This window comes from Zerene cesonia, chromosome 23, assembly GCF_012273895.1.
Source record: "Zerene cesonia ecotype Mississippi chromosome 23, Zerene_cesonia_1.1, whole genome shotgun sequence".
Classification (NCBI taxonomy): Eukaryota; Metazoa; Arthropoda; class Insecta; order Lepidoptera; family Pieridae; genus Zerene; species Zerene cesonia.
This window is the reverse complement of record NC_052124.1, coordinates 660,839-676,363: the sequence shown is the minus strand read 5'-3', so window position 1 is coordinate 676,363 and position 15,525 is coordinate 660,839. Positions and strand designations below refer to the sequence as shown.

General features: G+C 34.1%; 3 protein-coding genes across 4 annotated transcripts; 1 reads left to right on the top strand and 2 right to left on the bottom strand.

Moving 5' to 3' along the window:
• Positions 1-6: 6 nt before the first annotated feature.
• On the bottom strand, positions 7-2,943 carry LOC119836313 (solute carrier family 35 member G1-like). Of its 2 annotated transcripts, none has more exons than XM_038361611.1 (2): positions 2,644-2,943; positions 7-2,566 (listed from the first exon to the last, which is right to left on the bottom strand). In XM_038361611.1, the coding sequence occupies exon 2, from the start codon at positions 2,553-2,555 to the stop codon at positions 1,518-1,520; it is 1,038 nt and encodes a 345-aa protein (XP_038217539.1). In that variant the 5' UTR covers positions 2,556-2,566; positions 2,644-2,943; the 3' UTR covers positions 7-1,517. The 2 variants fall into 2 exon arrangements, with proteins under 2 accessions (XP_038217539.1, XP_038217538.1); XM_038361610.1 differs by having other exon boundaries at positions 7-2,572; positions 2,644-2,942.
• A 2,401-nt stretch (positions 2,944-5,344) lies between these two features.
• On the top strand, positions 5,345-15,442 carry LOC119836155 (zinc finger protein 583-like). The gene is made up of 14 exons (XM_038361409.1): positions 5,345-5,710; positions 7,205-7,357; positions 7,728-7,904; positions 8,306-8,560; positions 8,663-8,938; positions 10,565-10,754; positions 11,414-11,591; positions 12,340-12,533; positions 12,964-13,262; positions 13,400-13,645; positions 13,949-14,026; positions 14,439-14,504; positions 14,951-15,034; positions 15,323-15,442. The coding sequence occupies exons 1-14, from the start codon at positions 5,576-5,578 to the stop codon at positions 15,440-15,442; spliced, it is 2,451 nt and encodes an 816-aa protein (XP_038217337.1). The 5' UTR covers positions 5,345-5,575.
• On the bottom strand, positions 8,945-10,292 carry LOC119836277 (dnaJ homolog subfamily B member 13-like). The gene has a single exon (XM_038361565.1). The coding sequence runs from the start codon at positions 10,129-10,131 to the stop codon at positions 9,118-9,120; it is 1,014 nt and encodes a 337-aa protein (XP_038217493.1). The 5' UTR covers positions 10,132-10,292; the 3' UTR covers positions 8,945-9,117.
• Positions 15,443-15,525: the final 83 nt, after the last annotated feature.

The window sequence follows — 15,525 nt, the reverse complement described above, 5'->3', positions numbered from 1 at the left end:
GTGCGGCATCAATAAAGTAGTTAGTCATCAATAAATAAAGTAGTAACATGTTATATTTTTAAAGAAAAATAAATTTAATGACTAGACACGATAATATTGTAAAAAATACAGTAGACTGGTTATCTAATGTAAAAAAAAGACTAGACTAATATTTCAATAAAATTATAAACCAAAACAGGCTTAAAACATAATGTATATCACTAGTATGAGGTAACTTAAAATTATATAGTTAGGTACTAAAACAAGTTCTGTCAGTAGTCACAGTTTGATAGGTGCTATTTCCTAATTTTCTAGAACAGCCCTTAAGACAATATATCACATTCAATCAAACTGATTGTTATGAAAAACACAGGAGTATTTTTATTGCACTAGAAAATTAGAACAAAACCCATACAATGTTGAATTCTATGTCAACAAATGGCATTAAATTTTAAATTTTTCAAACATGATTAAATACAACCATTTCTTATATTATTAACATGCAAGACCTGCTAGATATTATTGCACGCACACTAAAAACCTCTAAGGAATTTGAGGAACACAGAGCAGCAAATGTTGATAATAATATTTATCATAAATGAAGGATATGATGATATGATAAACAACAAATAAGCACTTTCTCTTCAATCTTCATAGTTAATGAACTGGATAAAAACATTATTTTGTTATAGAAAATATGTCATTGTACTAACTAAATATTGCACTTTTATTTTATTGCTGTATTAAAAGCTTTTTTTGCATATACTACAATTTTTAATATAATCAAAAATATAACTCAGGTGTCTTTGGATATCTCTTTCATAAAACTAAATTATTATATCTAAAAATTAAAATAAATAATTTTCTAATTTCTTATGATATGATAATGTAAAGTTTGTGACTAGTTATATTAAGATTAAAGTACACAACACAATTTCGACCTTCTGAACAGTCTCATAGGGTGGATATTACACAAAACTTTGATGTAATAGGGTTATGATTACCATAATTAGTTAGTGTCTTTGAAATAGCTAAAATAATATGCCACATTTCACATGTTAATCTAAAAATAACTCGAGAATTAATGGCAAAAAAATAATACTGGAAATGGTTGACTTTATATGGTGCCAAGTTTTCTTTTTTTTTAAAGATTTGGTACCCAAAAGTTTAAATGGGACCCTATGGGAAATGAAAATATCAGTATTTTTTTAAATATTGGCATGTAAATTTTTATTGCAATGTTAGTAATGCTAAGCTGAGTACAATATAATCTTTTTTTAAACATCTTTTATTTGATGTTGTAATTCAATATAAGAAAGCATGATTATATGTTCAATACTCAGTCTTTATATTTATATACAAGGATTTAATGTTCTAAAATGTTATCAAATATCTTTTATTATAATACTGAGTGGTGAGTACTAAAATTATTTTGTATTTTCTTAATCATTATCGAAGGAGGTTCCCCTACTTTTCAAGAGTTACAACAAGCTTATAGCTACATCATTGTAGTGTATGAAAAATAGCTTATGTTCTATTCACTGTGCAAAAACACCTAACATTTTTCTTAAATGTGATTCAGCTGGGAGTGCAAGAGCCCATTTACGTATGCCCACTAACAAAACTGAACTTAATACTAACACAGCCCCGCATACAGAGTACTTGCTTGGAATTTCATCAAAGAACATCACTTGCCAGAGGAAAGCAAAAACAATATCAGCCGATCGAGCAATAGCCACTGGACCTGCCTGCTCCATTTGCAGTGACATAGTGAGTAAAATTTGTCCTAAATAACTAAATAAAGCTAGACATACAACCAAAAATCTCTCTGTTCCACAGTTCGGCATACAAAGGATACCGAAAATAAATGAATAAAATAATGTCTGTAATATTGCTATAGCACCAAAATTGGTCATAATTACAGAAAAATGTAAACCTTTTAGTACTCTTAATAGTACATAAGCATTAGCTCCAAATATTGTTGAAACAAATGCAGCCACAGCACCTCTCAAACTATTATAATTCTGATTTATTTCAACTTGTTCACTTCCAAAGAGGAATGGTGGATGAGTTATCAGTATGACCCCCAATAAAGTAAGAATTATGGAAATCGTGTTCCATATACCACAGGGCTCTTTCAAAAACACTCTAGCAAATAATGCTACAAATACAGGTACAGAGAAAACAATCACAGAGGCATCAGCCAGTGGCATATTTCGAAAGGCATAAAAGCTTAACATTAGTCCCACTGTCCCGACGACTGATCGAAGTATAAGGAGAATTCTCTTACCTTGAGGAAATATTGGTTGTTCTGTGTAAATTACAATTGGTATTGTCGGGAGTAAGACACCAATAAACCGAAACATCGCAAGCTGCATTGGATCGATGTTGACTAGACTTTTCACAATAACAGAACATAGTGAAAAGAACAGCGATGATAAGGTAGCGAGCAATAGTCCGAGGTACGGGCATCTTTTAATCAGCGGTCTTTTGTTTTCCAATAGATTGGGTAGAGTTTCATCACCGCTGCCCGTTGAGAGGTCCACAAGATGTTGCAGTTCCACATGCTCGGTCATAATTGCGACACCTGAACCTGAAAAATATTTAAAATAACATTTACCCATATTGATATTAGATTTAATGCATCAAAGGCTCGATACCCACAATTATTGTTATGATACTTTTTTATATCTTTTAATACTTTTTCATATCTTCGTCATGGTATTCATTTGGGCAAAGTATAATTTTTCGTTCAGCGTGAATTGCAATTTAATGAAATACAAATATTTAGTGAATACTAAAACATGATATTCACAACAGAGAACTGTGGATTGCGGACTGTGGACATACCACAGATTAAGTACTAGACCAGTAGTATTATACAAAGCACAAACTCTTTGTACCAGTAACTAGACACTAGTTATTCCCAGACAGACATTAACATGGAACAACCACACAATACAGATTCCCGAATGTAGTCCAGCTTTGAAAGAATTATTACAATCCCCGCATTATAGACATTAATTGCAAAGACAATTTTTCTTAATGCTTATACAGAAATAGTGATTTTTTTTTCCTGAAAGATCAGTTATATACGCCTGATTAGCTACCCTAACATAGGAAAGTGAATTCTGTATTTACTTAACTTTAATTTTATGATATTGTTACTTAAAAAAACGCTGACGTAAAATGTGACATCGTAAGGATAAATACTAGTAGAAAATACATGACTTCAGCAAGTTTAAATTTTTATTTCATTTTTGGTAAATCAGTCACGTCGTACCCTAACTATCTACAAAAACTCCTGCATCCAATTTCGAATGTTAGCCACCTTAGGCTGTCTATACCACGTATAATTTTTTTTCCATAATCATGGATGGAGTATGTCCGTAGTATGTCCATAGAGTAGTCGCCACGAGTGAAGTCGCAAGACGAAAGTATATTATAAAAACGAAATTTAGTACAATAAATAAATAGAAACGAAAGGATTACTAGTTGCCTACCTTTTCAGTAGCAGCATTCTGAATTACACTGGAATACTTTATTGAATGTGTAGAAAATTCACACTTCAGTTTGGACATACCACCATTACTTACCAATCTAACTATGGGTGCTTAAAAACTAATAGAAATGGTTTATTCTTAGTGTAATGTTATAATTGTTCTGTATTTTAGATGCACTTGCGTGAAATAAATACATATGCATCCATATTGAACACAAACTATCATATGGTATTTTATACAACCCTTTTCACATATGTTTTCCTGAATTTTCCGATTCTCACTTTTCCTGAAAGGGGCATTTGAATTAAATACATTACTGGCAACATAATTTTAGGCGCTGACCATGCGATATGCGCTAACAGCGCCTACTGGAATTCTTTCATTGAAATTTGCTATTTACCGTTTTACTTATACCCATAGTATTATGTTATCTGTGCTTATACTATGGCGCATAACTTTTAGGTAGAATGAAAATTAGGCAGGACCCACTGGCTCCGTCGCCTAGCAAAACTTTCCAGTGTATTACCAACTAGCGTTTTAGCGCGGCTTCGCATGCGTTAAATTCGGAATAGTTTAAATGATGTTATTATACATATAAACCGTCCTCTTGAATCACTATCTGCAAAAAAACCGCATAAAAATCAGTTGCGTAGTTTTAAAGATTTAAGCATAGTACATAGGGGACATAGGGACAGAGAAAGCGACTTTCATTTATACTATGTAGTGAAGAGGTGTACAATAATACTGGCATTACTTTACTCTACGCAACCTGCAAGTAAAGGACGTGTAGGAAAAGAAATACTCGGCATAATACTAAACTACCATATAATCGCATTATAGTCTAACGAAAAATTAAAGCGTTGAATTGCAAGTGGATGCTACGGATCACAATATTTCGGTAGCTTGAAATCACGCGATTTAGATTGTTGTCCAATGGTTTTTTTAATCCTACGGCAACACATGAATTTTTTAAAGAATGGGATTGATTTTAATGATATAAAACAATCCTACAGTACCTAAGAATAATTATGTTTTTTTAGTACTATAAATCCTTTCCTACTAATATTATTCCAAAGTTTGAAAGACCGTATAAATGGGTTTGTTACTCTTGCACACGAAAACAGTTTCAATCAGGTACTCGGGTACCACGCAATTGACAACACGGGTTCTAGCTTTTTCTTCGTTGGAAAGTTATAACAAAGGCACTTAGTTACTAATTCTAACTAGGGAAAACGCATTGCAACGCAAAACGAGCTTTAATTGTATTATTAGGAATTGCAATGCCTGCGGGATTGACAATGTGAGATGCGGGATTGTAATCCTTAATGCTAACAGTTAAATAACCACGCGCAATTCTTGATGAAAATAACAAGTTTAAAAAAATACAGACAATAACCAATACTCATATTAAAAAAAATACGTACTAATACTCTTATTAAAAAGTTGTAGGACTCTCTGGATACAAAAGAACAAAGTTAGTTAGGTAAGAAATTTTAATTATTTATTAAAAGGAAATTAGAAAACCATTACTAGTACATATTATATACGTAGAGTTACATATTTCGAATATTTTTAACATTCTAAAATAAGAACATATGTTTATCTCTTTTGCTCGTTTGTGTTAAAAATATTTGATGGTTCAAAATGTTTATTTAAAGACAAATATGTAAATTTTCCGCTCTTTTTCACTTAATAAATTTTTAGTACATAAAAAAATATAATTTTGATTTTAAATAGCATAAATTCGATTTAAAATTGCGTAATACACATAAAAAGAACAAGACGAATATAGGTCGACAGCGATATACCGGTCTCTTTCTCACCAAGGTATTGATGCTCAAATAACAAATTGCTCAGTTCCCTACTCGTTTAGATTGCTTCGTACATGTCTATGTCTGTCTTTCTTACGTACGTATAATATTCGGAATATTGAGCAAAATATGAAAGTGATAATTACTTTTTTCATTTAAATGTGGATATGAAAAAGTAAAAATCTATTTGTGCTAGTGACAATCTTGTGTTTACTAGTGAAGTATTCATTAAAGACCTTGATAGAATAAGGACAATCGCTGTTGGTTGTACAATCGCGCAATATGGCTGCCGAGAAGAAAGTGCAGAAATATAATTTCGATAAAATATGTCGCGCTTGTTTACAAGTGAAAAAGGATATGAGACCATTATTTGAACAGCTGACTGCAACGATGCTGATGGGGATATCAAAAGTGCAGGTGAGATGACGAATTGATAGGCATTTTGGGGCATATTGTTGTCTCTTTCCCACTCGTTGAAAAGTGTATATTGCGCGACTGTATCACGCGTCGAGTCATCTTTGTTTAGAAATCATGGATAGCGTCATTTCAAGTTTCTCTTTTGTGCATAATGTTCTAGGAATTCGATTGAGAAATATGCATCTGTCTTTGTCTGATAAACGAATTTACGTAGGGCTCGAGTGAGATACATAAAAAGGATATTTATTTGGGAGTCAGGACAGGTAGCAATGATGGGCGTTGAAAAGTATTTGAAAATTTTTATAGAAAACTTTTAGATACTAAGTAAACGATTACAGTTAAAATAACTCTTTCGTTGTTACAAAATTCTATAAAAAAATTAAAATTCGTATTCTTCGTTTAAGCATTTTTTGTAATACATAGTTAGTATTATATTAAAAATTATTTTCTATGCCTAACAATCTAACTTAACAATATATTTTATTTACTTTTTTGGTGAAGTGATTTAATTAAGTTAATTTGTTCAAATAAAAAAAATTAGTTTTTAATTTAAATTAATAATATAGTTGTAAGGGGATGTAGTTAGTTATAATTAATTATTATAAACATCTATACAGATAAGTACCCTTAAACTACCCTTTCTTTCAAGTTTGATAAAACTGCACTTAGCATGCAAAACTATTAAAATCGATTCAGTAATTTAACTGACTTTTGACTCTAGACAAAACGTGCTCAAAGAGCTTGCGTAGTAAGCGGGACCTTTACCAAAATTTTAAGTGTATGTTTGACCATGCATTTCTCTGTAAATTTTTTTTATACAAAAAAAAATGTAAGCTATGACATACATATTAGGTAGTCTATATATCCATGCTGAATACATAGGCGAAATTAACTCTGACTGACTTAACAGATTTGTCTGAAATTTGGTCTAAAGAGTTTGAGACCCGAAAAGGACATAGCTAAGTTTTTATCCCGCTAATCCCATGGAAACTAGAACTATGCGTAAGCATATTTTTTCTTTCGTTGTATCTTTTTCTTTGACAACGTGGACGAGGCCGCAGGCGAGATCAGTTACATATATGATTGTTGAATAAAACGACATTACATTAGCGAACGGAAATTTCAAATTCAAATATTTAATTTCGTGAATTGTCTTGTCATATATATAAACAGTTAATCCAGCCATATTTTACCAGTTAAGGCATATGAAATTTAAAGCAATTAATTACATCTTAAGTCATCAATAAAGTAGAAGTATGATTTTTTAACAACTCTAAAGGACAGTAGACCTGAGTAGATATGTGATAAGAATTGCAGGTTCATACCTCTAAGATGAGTTGCTTGGGTTGTGACAGACAGACAGCAAAGTGATTTTTCCCTTTTTATTTTTTCAGGTGCAGAACCCTAATACTATTGGAATTAGGTACCCCGCTTTACCCCAAGCCACGTTATGTAATTCGCTTAATCTTGTATTTTATTTTTTGCCAAAATCAGGTTGCTATTGGGGATGGTCTTCCTCACCAACTATGCCTGCAATGCGTACACCAAATATCAAGATGCCACGCCTTCAAAGAGCTGGTGGAAAGAAATGATGGTGTACTGCGTGAACAGAAGATCAAGGATGATGAGGAACTGCAAAAGAATGAGGTTAGATGACTTTGGACTTTATTTTGGTTGTAAAAATAAAGGCGTGGATTCACAATAATTAGTTTACATAGCGAATATGTTATGTCTGGGGTATTACGAAGTGGTTACACCTAATTCCGACGGGACGACTAGTTTGGTATTTGTAAAGAACCTTTAAAATTTATCAAATTACCATGGGGTACACCTTATAGTTGCCTAGAAATGTGGTAATAGTTGTATTTCAGGTTGTAACCGTGACATATATACCTATTTACATGTTTGAGTGTTAATATGATTTCTATATTATAAAATTAATTACAGCAGTTCCTATAGATCTTATGATAATACTGCTATGGGTTCAACGCATAAGGAAGCTTTGATGTTATTGCAGGCAGAGAAATCCCTAACGATAACCTGTTCAGAATCGGCGCCATACATCCAGTTCATTGAAGTCCCAACTCTGAATAGCAATCAGATACTGGAGGGATTCTTTTCGGACACGTCAGATCAAAATACTGCTAATGTTACCCAAGAGATACTGCCTAAAGAAGACTTCGATATTGATAAGGTTAGTTTTAAAGATGTTGTTTTATAAATTAATGTAATAGTACCTGGATGTGTGTAAAATTGTGTTTTTTGGAAATTATATTTAAGTATTATTATTCGCCAATAGATGTCAGGAAGAGTCATAATAAATTGGGACTACTCAAACGCCTCCTATTTGTTAAAAAAGTGAGTTTAAGTCGATAAAACACGAATAACACGAATATGACATTTTCTAAAAAAGATTTCTAGCTAGATCGATTTATCGCCCCCGAAACCCCCTATATACTAAGATATAAGATAGATATGTTTTGGCAGGATTTTTAACGTTTATCAGTAACTATTGCACTAACTAACTAACTTGTGTTCAAAACTATACCAGTATTTGAAAAATATTTCTATCAATGTCCCAATAACATATTTCAGCTTCAACCGCCGGCTCCAGCACCAGCCGAAGTAAAAGAGGACAAAGGCTTCAACTCGGATGAAGAGAACTACCTTCAAATGGTTGTCTTCCAAACCACATGTGCTGTGGGGCCAGGACGACATGTCTGCAATCTTTGCCATAAGGAGTTCAAGCATGCTCGATGGTGGAAGCAGCATATGCGATCTCATACTAACTGGATTAAAGCGAACTGCAAGAAGCCCCCGAGTTGTCCGATTTGTGAGAGGACTTTTAAAGTGAGTTTGGTTTTTTACAGATGCATTGGATTCAGTTTGCTATTTAATGTATGTGATGATAATTATTAATTTTACTGGATATATGAAATCATCAACTTTTAGGGCCCAGGTATGTTAAAGATGCACATGCGCACCCATGAGCAGAGACCTCCCAAACAGCCCACTTGTTCCGTCTGCCAACGCACTTTCTCCACCAAAACCCTCCTCTACAGACACAGACAGACACACTTCGAGCAGAAAACGCACCAGTGTACTGTGTGTGAGAAACGGTTCTTTAGTGGTTACGCGTTAAGGTCGCATATGGCGCGGCATAGGGGGGAGAGGCCGTACATATGTGCTGTGTGCTCTAAGACGTTCTATAATCCGACGGATTTGAAGGTGAGTGCCTTATTTATATATTTTTGTGCTTTCCACATATTTTAAGTTATTTATAGTCCATATTGATATAAATAAATATCACACAAATTCATTTTTAGTAACATTAGATTACAATATTTGAAAGAAAAAAATTAAGCCTTGGATACATTTGACATGTTTATTTATGCCCATCAAAATCGTTAATAAATTGAAGAAGTTGACAGTGTGCCACATTTTAATTTACTGAACCTTTTGTCTTCTTCATCTTTAATCCTGAAAGCTTCTTCGAATGCCTTTTTGGTTCGCTTCGATAGATAATCTGGAAACTCAATCTGAAAGCGGATGATTAAATTCCCTTTCGCTTTATTCGGACACACGGGAACCGGTAGCCCTTCGTCTTCGATAATTTTCTCATATGTGGGAGTTATTACATCTGTTATTTTGATGTGTAGTGTTCTATCGTCTAACGTTCTGATATCAATCATCAATCCACATAATGCTTCTTGTAATGTCACCCTACGAATCATCAAGAGATCACTTAGACCTGATCTAACAAAATTGTCATGAGGTCTGTCTTCAGTTATAAATATTACGTCAGCTGGAATCCTAGTTGGGCCTTGATCGCCTTCCTCCTTGAAGCGTACTTCAGTATTAGGGTATATTCCAGGTTTTATTGGAATCGATAATACTTTCTCTCTTAATTTTAACTCTGAACATGTTTCATCAGTGAAGACTAGTCTCTGTATCTTCATCTTTTTCAAGCCACCTCTATATATCTCTTCTAAAGATAGCGCCAAAGGCCGAACTATGGTTGGATCTTTCTCTTTGTAACCCTTACCAAGAGGGGAATCGAACATAGGTGGTGGGTCTTCATAGTAATCCAACAAGTTTGCGTATGGATTGGTTGTTCCAAAGAACTCTTCAAATGTTCGTATCGGTTCTCCGTGATAAGAATAAGGCTGGATGTATTCATCGGGCCCAGGGACACCTTTTTTCAAACCTTCCTCTCCGTACTGATCATAGACCGCTCTATGTCTGTGATTAACCAATACTTCATACGCTTCAGCTATTAAAGCGAAGATTCGTCTCATGTTTTCATCATTGTCGTACCTCTCTGGGTTATATTTTAGTGCTAGTCTGCGATACGCCTTCTTAATTTCCAATTGGTTGCAAGATCTCTTCACTCCTAGAATGCCGTAGTAATCGAAGCCCATTTTGTGTATAGTTTTCTGTTAGAAAAATAAATCGTTTAGTATAAGATCAGTCAATTTTTATTTGATTTTGATTTAAATGTGACCAATATGTCAAGAACGCATTGTGGCATTATATCTCGACTTCGAAACAGGTTTGATTTACCGATTACAACCTTTTTAAATCTGAGAGCTTGTATGAGAGCTGCGTAACAACAAGTTTTCAATTTCTATACAGTTACAAGTCAATATAAGTTGTAAGTTTTCCCCCGATACTAGCTCGTTATCTGGGCTTTGCCTGGGTTGACTCAGGTCATGAATAAGGAGTTTGTCACTTGGTTAAACCGTAGATTTCTAATTGTAAAATAATTTGCTAAAATAATCGAGCTGTTTTTGAATGAAATCGTTACAAAAAAGCAAAAAAAGTATTCTACAATATTAGATAATGAATTTCTAGGTCCATTTCCGCCTACACACGGGTGAGAAACCGTTAAAATGCTCCGAGTGTAACAAAGCCTTTCGAAGACATTCGACGTTATGCCAGCATATGAAAAAGCATAAAGGGATTCGGAACCACGTCTGCAATATTTGCAATAAGGCTTTCTATGAAGTGTCGAAGTTAAACGCTCACATGCGAGTGCATACAGGTGAATATATTGTGAAATTGTACAACTAGTATTAAAATTTATTATTATGACCACATACCGGACTTGTATCCTGTAATTTAAAACAAAATTGGAATTGACGTGATATAAATTTATCAAATCACTTCTAATCCATGTAAGGAACTCTTAATTAGGACTTTTGGACAAAATATATATTAAAATTAGAAATCTACGCACTGTAGGTTTCATCAAAATAAGTTTAAACAACTTTTCACGTTTATGTGTGGATATGTTAATATTAATCATCCATCTAATTTTGCATTAGTATATGTCCATTATTATGGCGACTACAAACAAAAACGGATTTTTAACGAATTTTTCACCGACTTCAAACAAGGAAGAGGTTTTTTGTTAAAAAATAATGTGTATTACCGATAAAGGTCATCTAGCACAACGTTTCAAGTAGTATAAACAAAGTTTTTGTATATTTTGTGTATTATAATTGGCGGCCCGGAACTGTAACGCTGAGTGAAACGTGGAGGGAATAGCTGCGTTCGGATATTGTACATAAATAACTTATTATTAACTTCTGCGCACGATCGACTAGCGCTAACGATATTTGCCGCTAGTTGTACCGTTATTTTGTAAAAAAAGAAAACAAAAAGACCCAAAAATATAAAAAAAGAAACAAAAAATTCCAGGCGAACGCCCGTTCGAGTGTCAGTTCTGCGAGCGTCGGTTCGCGCAGCAATCGGCGCTGATCTACCACCGGCGCACGCACACCGGCGAGAAGCCGTACAGCTGCAAGCTGTGCTCCGCCAAGTTCACCACCTCCTCGGCGAGGAATAACCACCTGATGACGCATACGGGCTTGAAGAAGTGAGTCTTATTGTCTATGCGTTTTTTTTATTTTATACATTATACATATTGCAACAAGGAAACAACATGATCAATTATGTAAAGAAAAAAATCACTAAGGTTTAAAGTAAAGTGCGTGTACAAATGATTTCACAATACGACAATTCCCGTTAGAACTGTCTAATTAAGTAGGTAGTTATGTTAATTTATGTTAGTTTCAGTTGTATGTTTGTGTGCAACTGACTTGTTTAGACTCGGTTTTGACCCACTTAAAACATATAGATTTAATGCAAACTTTGGACAGTTGTGAGGGATCAGTGCAAATGCATTAATTTCATGACTTTATTATCCTGATTAGGATCGCCGGGGCTAAACTGTTTCCTTTAAATTATACTCTGTATAAATTCCCAGCGAGCCAGCGAGGAAATTTTGTTGATTCTAATTAATGTGTGTTTTTAGATGTTCCTCTATTCAACTATATTTTGTTTTTTTTCGGCCTTGTCCTTAAATGATTGTGCTATAAATTTTTAGAACCGATTTTGATAATTCTTTATTGTATTTGAAAGAAAACTGATGCCTCCCATGTGGTTCCATTAAAATTTGGTCTCGTTCTGCCAATTCGAAGGCGGTTTAGTATTTTTTAAATACCACTCTACTGTACTACAGATTGCCTGAAATAAAATATGCATACTTATATATTTTTTGCAATTTTCCCGCAAGTGAAATAAAAAAAAATTCAAAAAAATTTCTTGCCATTTTTTCCCCCTAGATTCGTTTGCCCCGTCTGCCTGAAGGGCTGCACGTCGCGCACGGAGCTGCGCGTGCACTCCAGCAAGCACACGGGCGAGAAGCTGTTCGGCTGCGGGGTCTGCTCGCAGCGGTTCAGCTCGGCGTCCTACCTCGCGGTGCACAAGCGGTACCACACCGCCGAGAAGAAGTACCAGTGCGGCGTTTGCGGGAAAGGTGAAAAAAAATTATAACCAATAGTTTTTTTATTGCAGATCCAGCGGTGGGGGTTAGATAATGAAAAAAAAAAATCTTTATGCTATATTGTCACCAGCGCTCGTACACTTGTAAAACTGGTGGTGTTATAGGTGCCAAGTGTATTAAGTGACAAACGCACTTTTGCTTGAAGGCCCCAATGTCGTAATTTTTCGAGATCCCATTCCCATATTAGATTCAAAAAATATTTACTTATTTAACATAGGTACACCAAATTACTACATACAACAGACTATAAGTATATTTTACCACAATATATGATATAAATAAATTTTAATGTACATACAGCCATCATCATGACTCTCTTCCTTCTTTCGTACTAATATGATAAATGTGTATCTCCCAATTGTTCAAATCAAAATTTCTACTTAACCCATTAATTTGCCAACAGCATACATGGAGTCCAGCTCCTACAAAAAGCACCTAAAAACGCACGAAACCGACAAACAAGACGCCGAAAGTTCCACAGACAGCACACCGCTCGAAAAGAAAGATGAAGAAGATGCAAAAACGCAAGAACAGGAGCAGACTCAAGAAGTGACAGTTACAGAGAACGGACAGAAACGCTACAAGTGCGGGCTCTGCGTTAAGAGCTATATGTACCTACATAGCTTGAGGAAACACATGCTCAGTCACGTGCAGATGTGTGTGTTCAATCCGGATGGCTCGGAGAAACTGTACGCATTTAGGGTGAGTTTAGTGTTAGTGTAAAATATATTACTGGTTAGGACATTAAGTGTATCATAGGACATTAAGTGTAAAAATAATCAGCATGTTAGAAAGACCCAGACTACTGAAAAAATAAAATTTATAATTCTCATCTACAGAATCAACAACAACAAATCGTTCAAGACCAACAACAACAGCAGCAGCAGCAACAACAACAGCAACAACAACAACAGCAACAGCAGCAGCAGCAACAACAACAACAGCAGCAGCAGCAGCAACATCAGCACCACCAATTGCAGCAAGTACAGCTGCAGCCGCAGCAGCAAGTGCAACAGTTGCAACAACAAGTCGTGCAAGTGGGCAGTGTGCAACAGCTTGCCGTTCCTATACATCAACACGTTCAGGTAATCTATACTAATGTTATAAAGATTTTCTTTGTTTGAACGTGCTAATCGCAGGAACTATTGGACCGATTTCAAAAATTCGCTCACTGTTGGATGTACGTGAGCCATGAGTGCTATATATTTACCACGGACTAAACGGGGGTGGATGATGATGGTATTGTATGGCATAGACTATAGAATATAGATTTATTGTATGTGATTATTGTGATGTGTTGTATCAAAATTTATTTAAATTAAAATTAAATCAATACAATTTAATGAGATACTTCAAAAAAAAACCTCATTACACATTGTTGTTTCCAGAATGTCCAACAACAGTACCCTGTGATATCATCAGTACAATCCCTTCAGTTACAACAGACGCATCAGCACATCAACTCCGTATGTGTTCAAATATATAGCCTATTTGTTACGTAGAATGTTGTTATTTTCATTTCATTTTATCTGAACAAATCCACAAATGTACTAAGATGATCTTATATGTCGAGAAAATCGTTCAAGTGCAAGTCTGACTCGCGACACTTCGGGTTCTGTACAACTAAGCTAAGAGCAACTGAAACAGAAATCATCACACATCTAATTTATGACCATGCCGACCTTTGCGTGACCTCATTTTTAATTATTTGTCGTTATTGTTTAACTATCCCATGGTATACAGTGATAGACAGACGGCTAGCTAAATCTTAGTAATATGGCAATAGTACTTATATACTTTATTACATACTTATATATACTAATATACAGTACTTATATACCTAAATTGTATGGTATTAAAGACATTTGTTTATTATAGCAGCCCCAACAACTTCAAGTGCAGACAATACAAATACATCCACAGCAACAGCCTATTCAGATTCATGTAAGTATTATTTGTGTTGATTGTAATATGAGATCACTCATGTGTATTAATTGTAGAACAATTTATATTTATTGTAATATCTTATATCATCCATATTATATTTATTTCTAGTAATTACGTTTAGCCTTCATTTACAACTGAGAAAAACAATAGACGATACCAATTTTTACCTTGTACTGGTTTATTGTTTTATATATTTACTCTTACAATTTAAATAATGAGTTGATCATGTGATACTTTTATTTTTTTTTTATTAGGTTACCACTTTAGTTCACATATTTAATTCTAACTCCATAGACTGCCAGGATTCATAATTTAGTATTCATTATAAAATGGAGTAATTTATAATTTCATACAGTTGTGATGACACAGTAATTTAAATTCAACAGATCCATGACCAAATATTTCTCGCTTTGTATTTTCGTTAACACTTACTTTTGTTGCAGGCTGTTGGTGTGCAGCAGGTGCAACAAGAACAATTACATGTTGCTACTTCTACTTGCCAGACAATGTTACCCAATATTTTACAGGTAATATCACTGTAAATTTCCTAAGTATTTATTATTTATCAACATCTTGTACATAAATATAATATTAAGTTTTGGTATATTTTAATTAGAAAGTCATTTCCCTCTATTGTAAAAAGAATGTTTTTTTTTGGTTAATATACTTAAATTAAAAAGTATTTTAAACAATCTTTGTTAAATTATTTATATATTATGAATATAACTTCTGCCAACCTCATTAACTGTAATGCAAACTCAGCCAAAAATACTTTCTTTTCTACTATCTGATCTTTCTATACATGATTATTTCAGCTCCAACCAGCGACAGTGGTTTCTGGCTTGAGCCAACAAGACTTGGGAGGTGTAGCTCATAGAATTATACTCCAGCAACCTACAGGAACCCATCCAGCTGTTTATACCATACATCACTAATGCCTTTGTAATTTGTTATAATAAATTTGTATTATTAGTAGCTGTGGTTTTTTTTTTATAATCTGCTTTGAAAATGTTTCGCC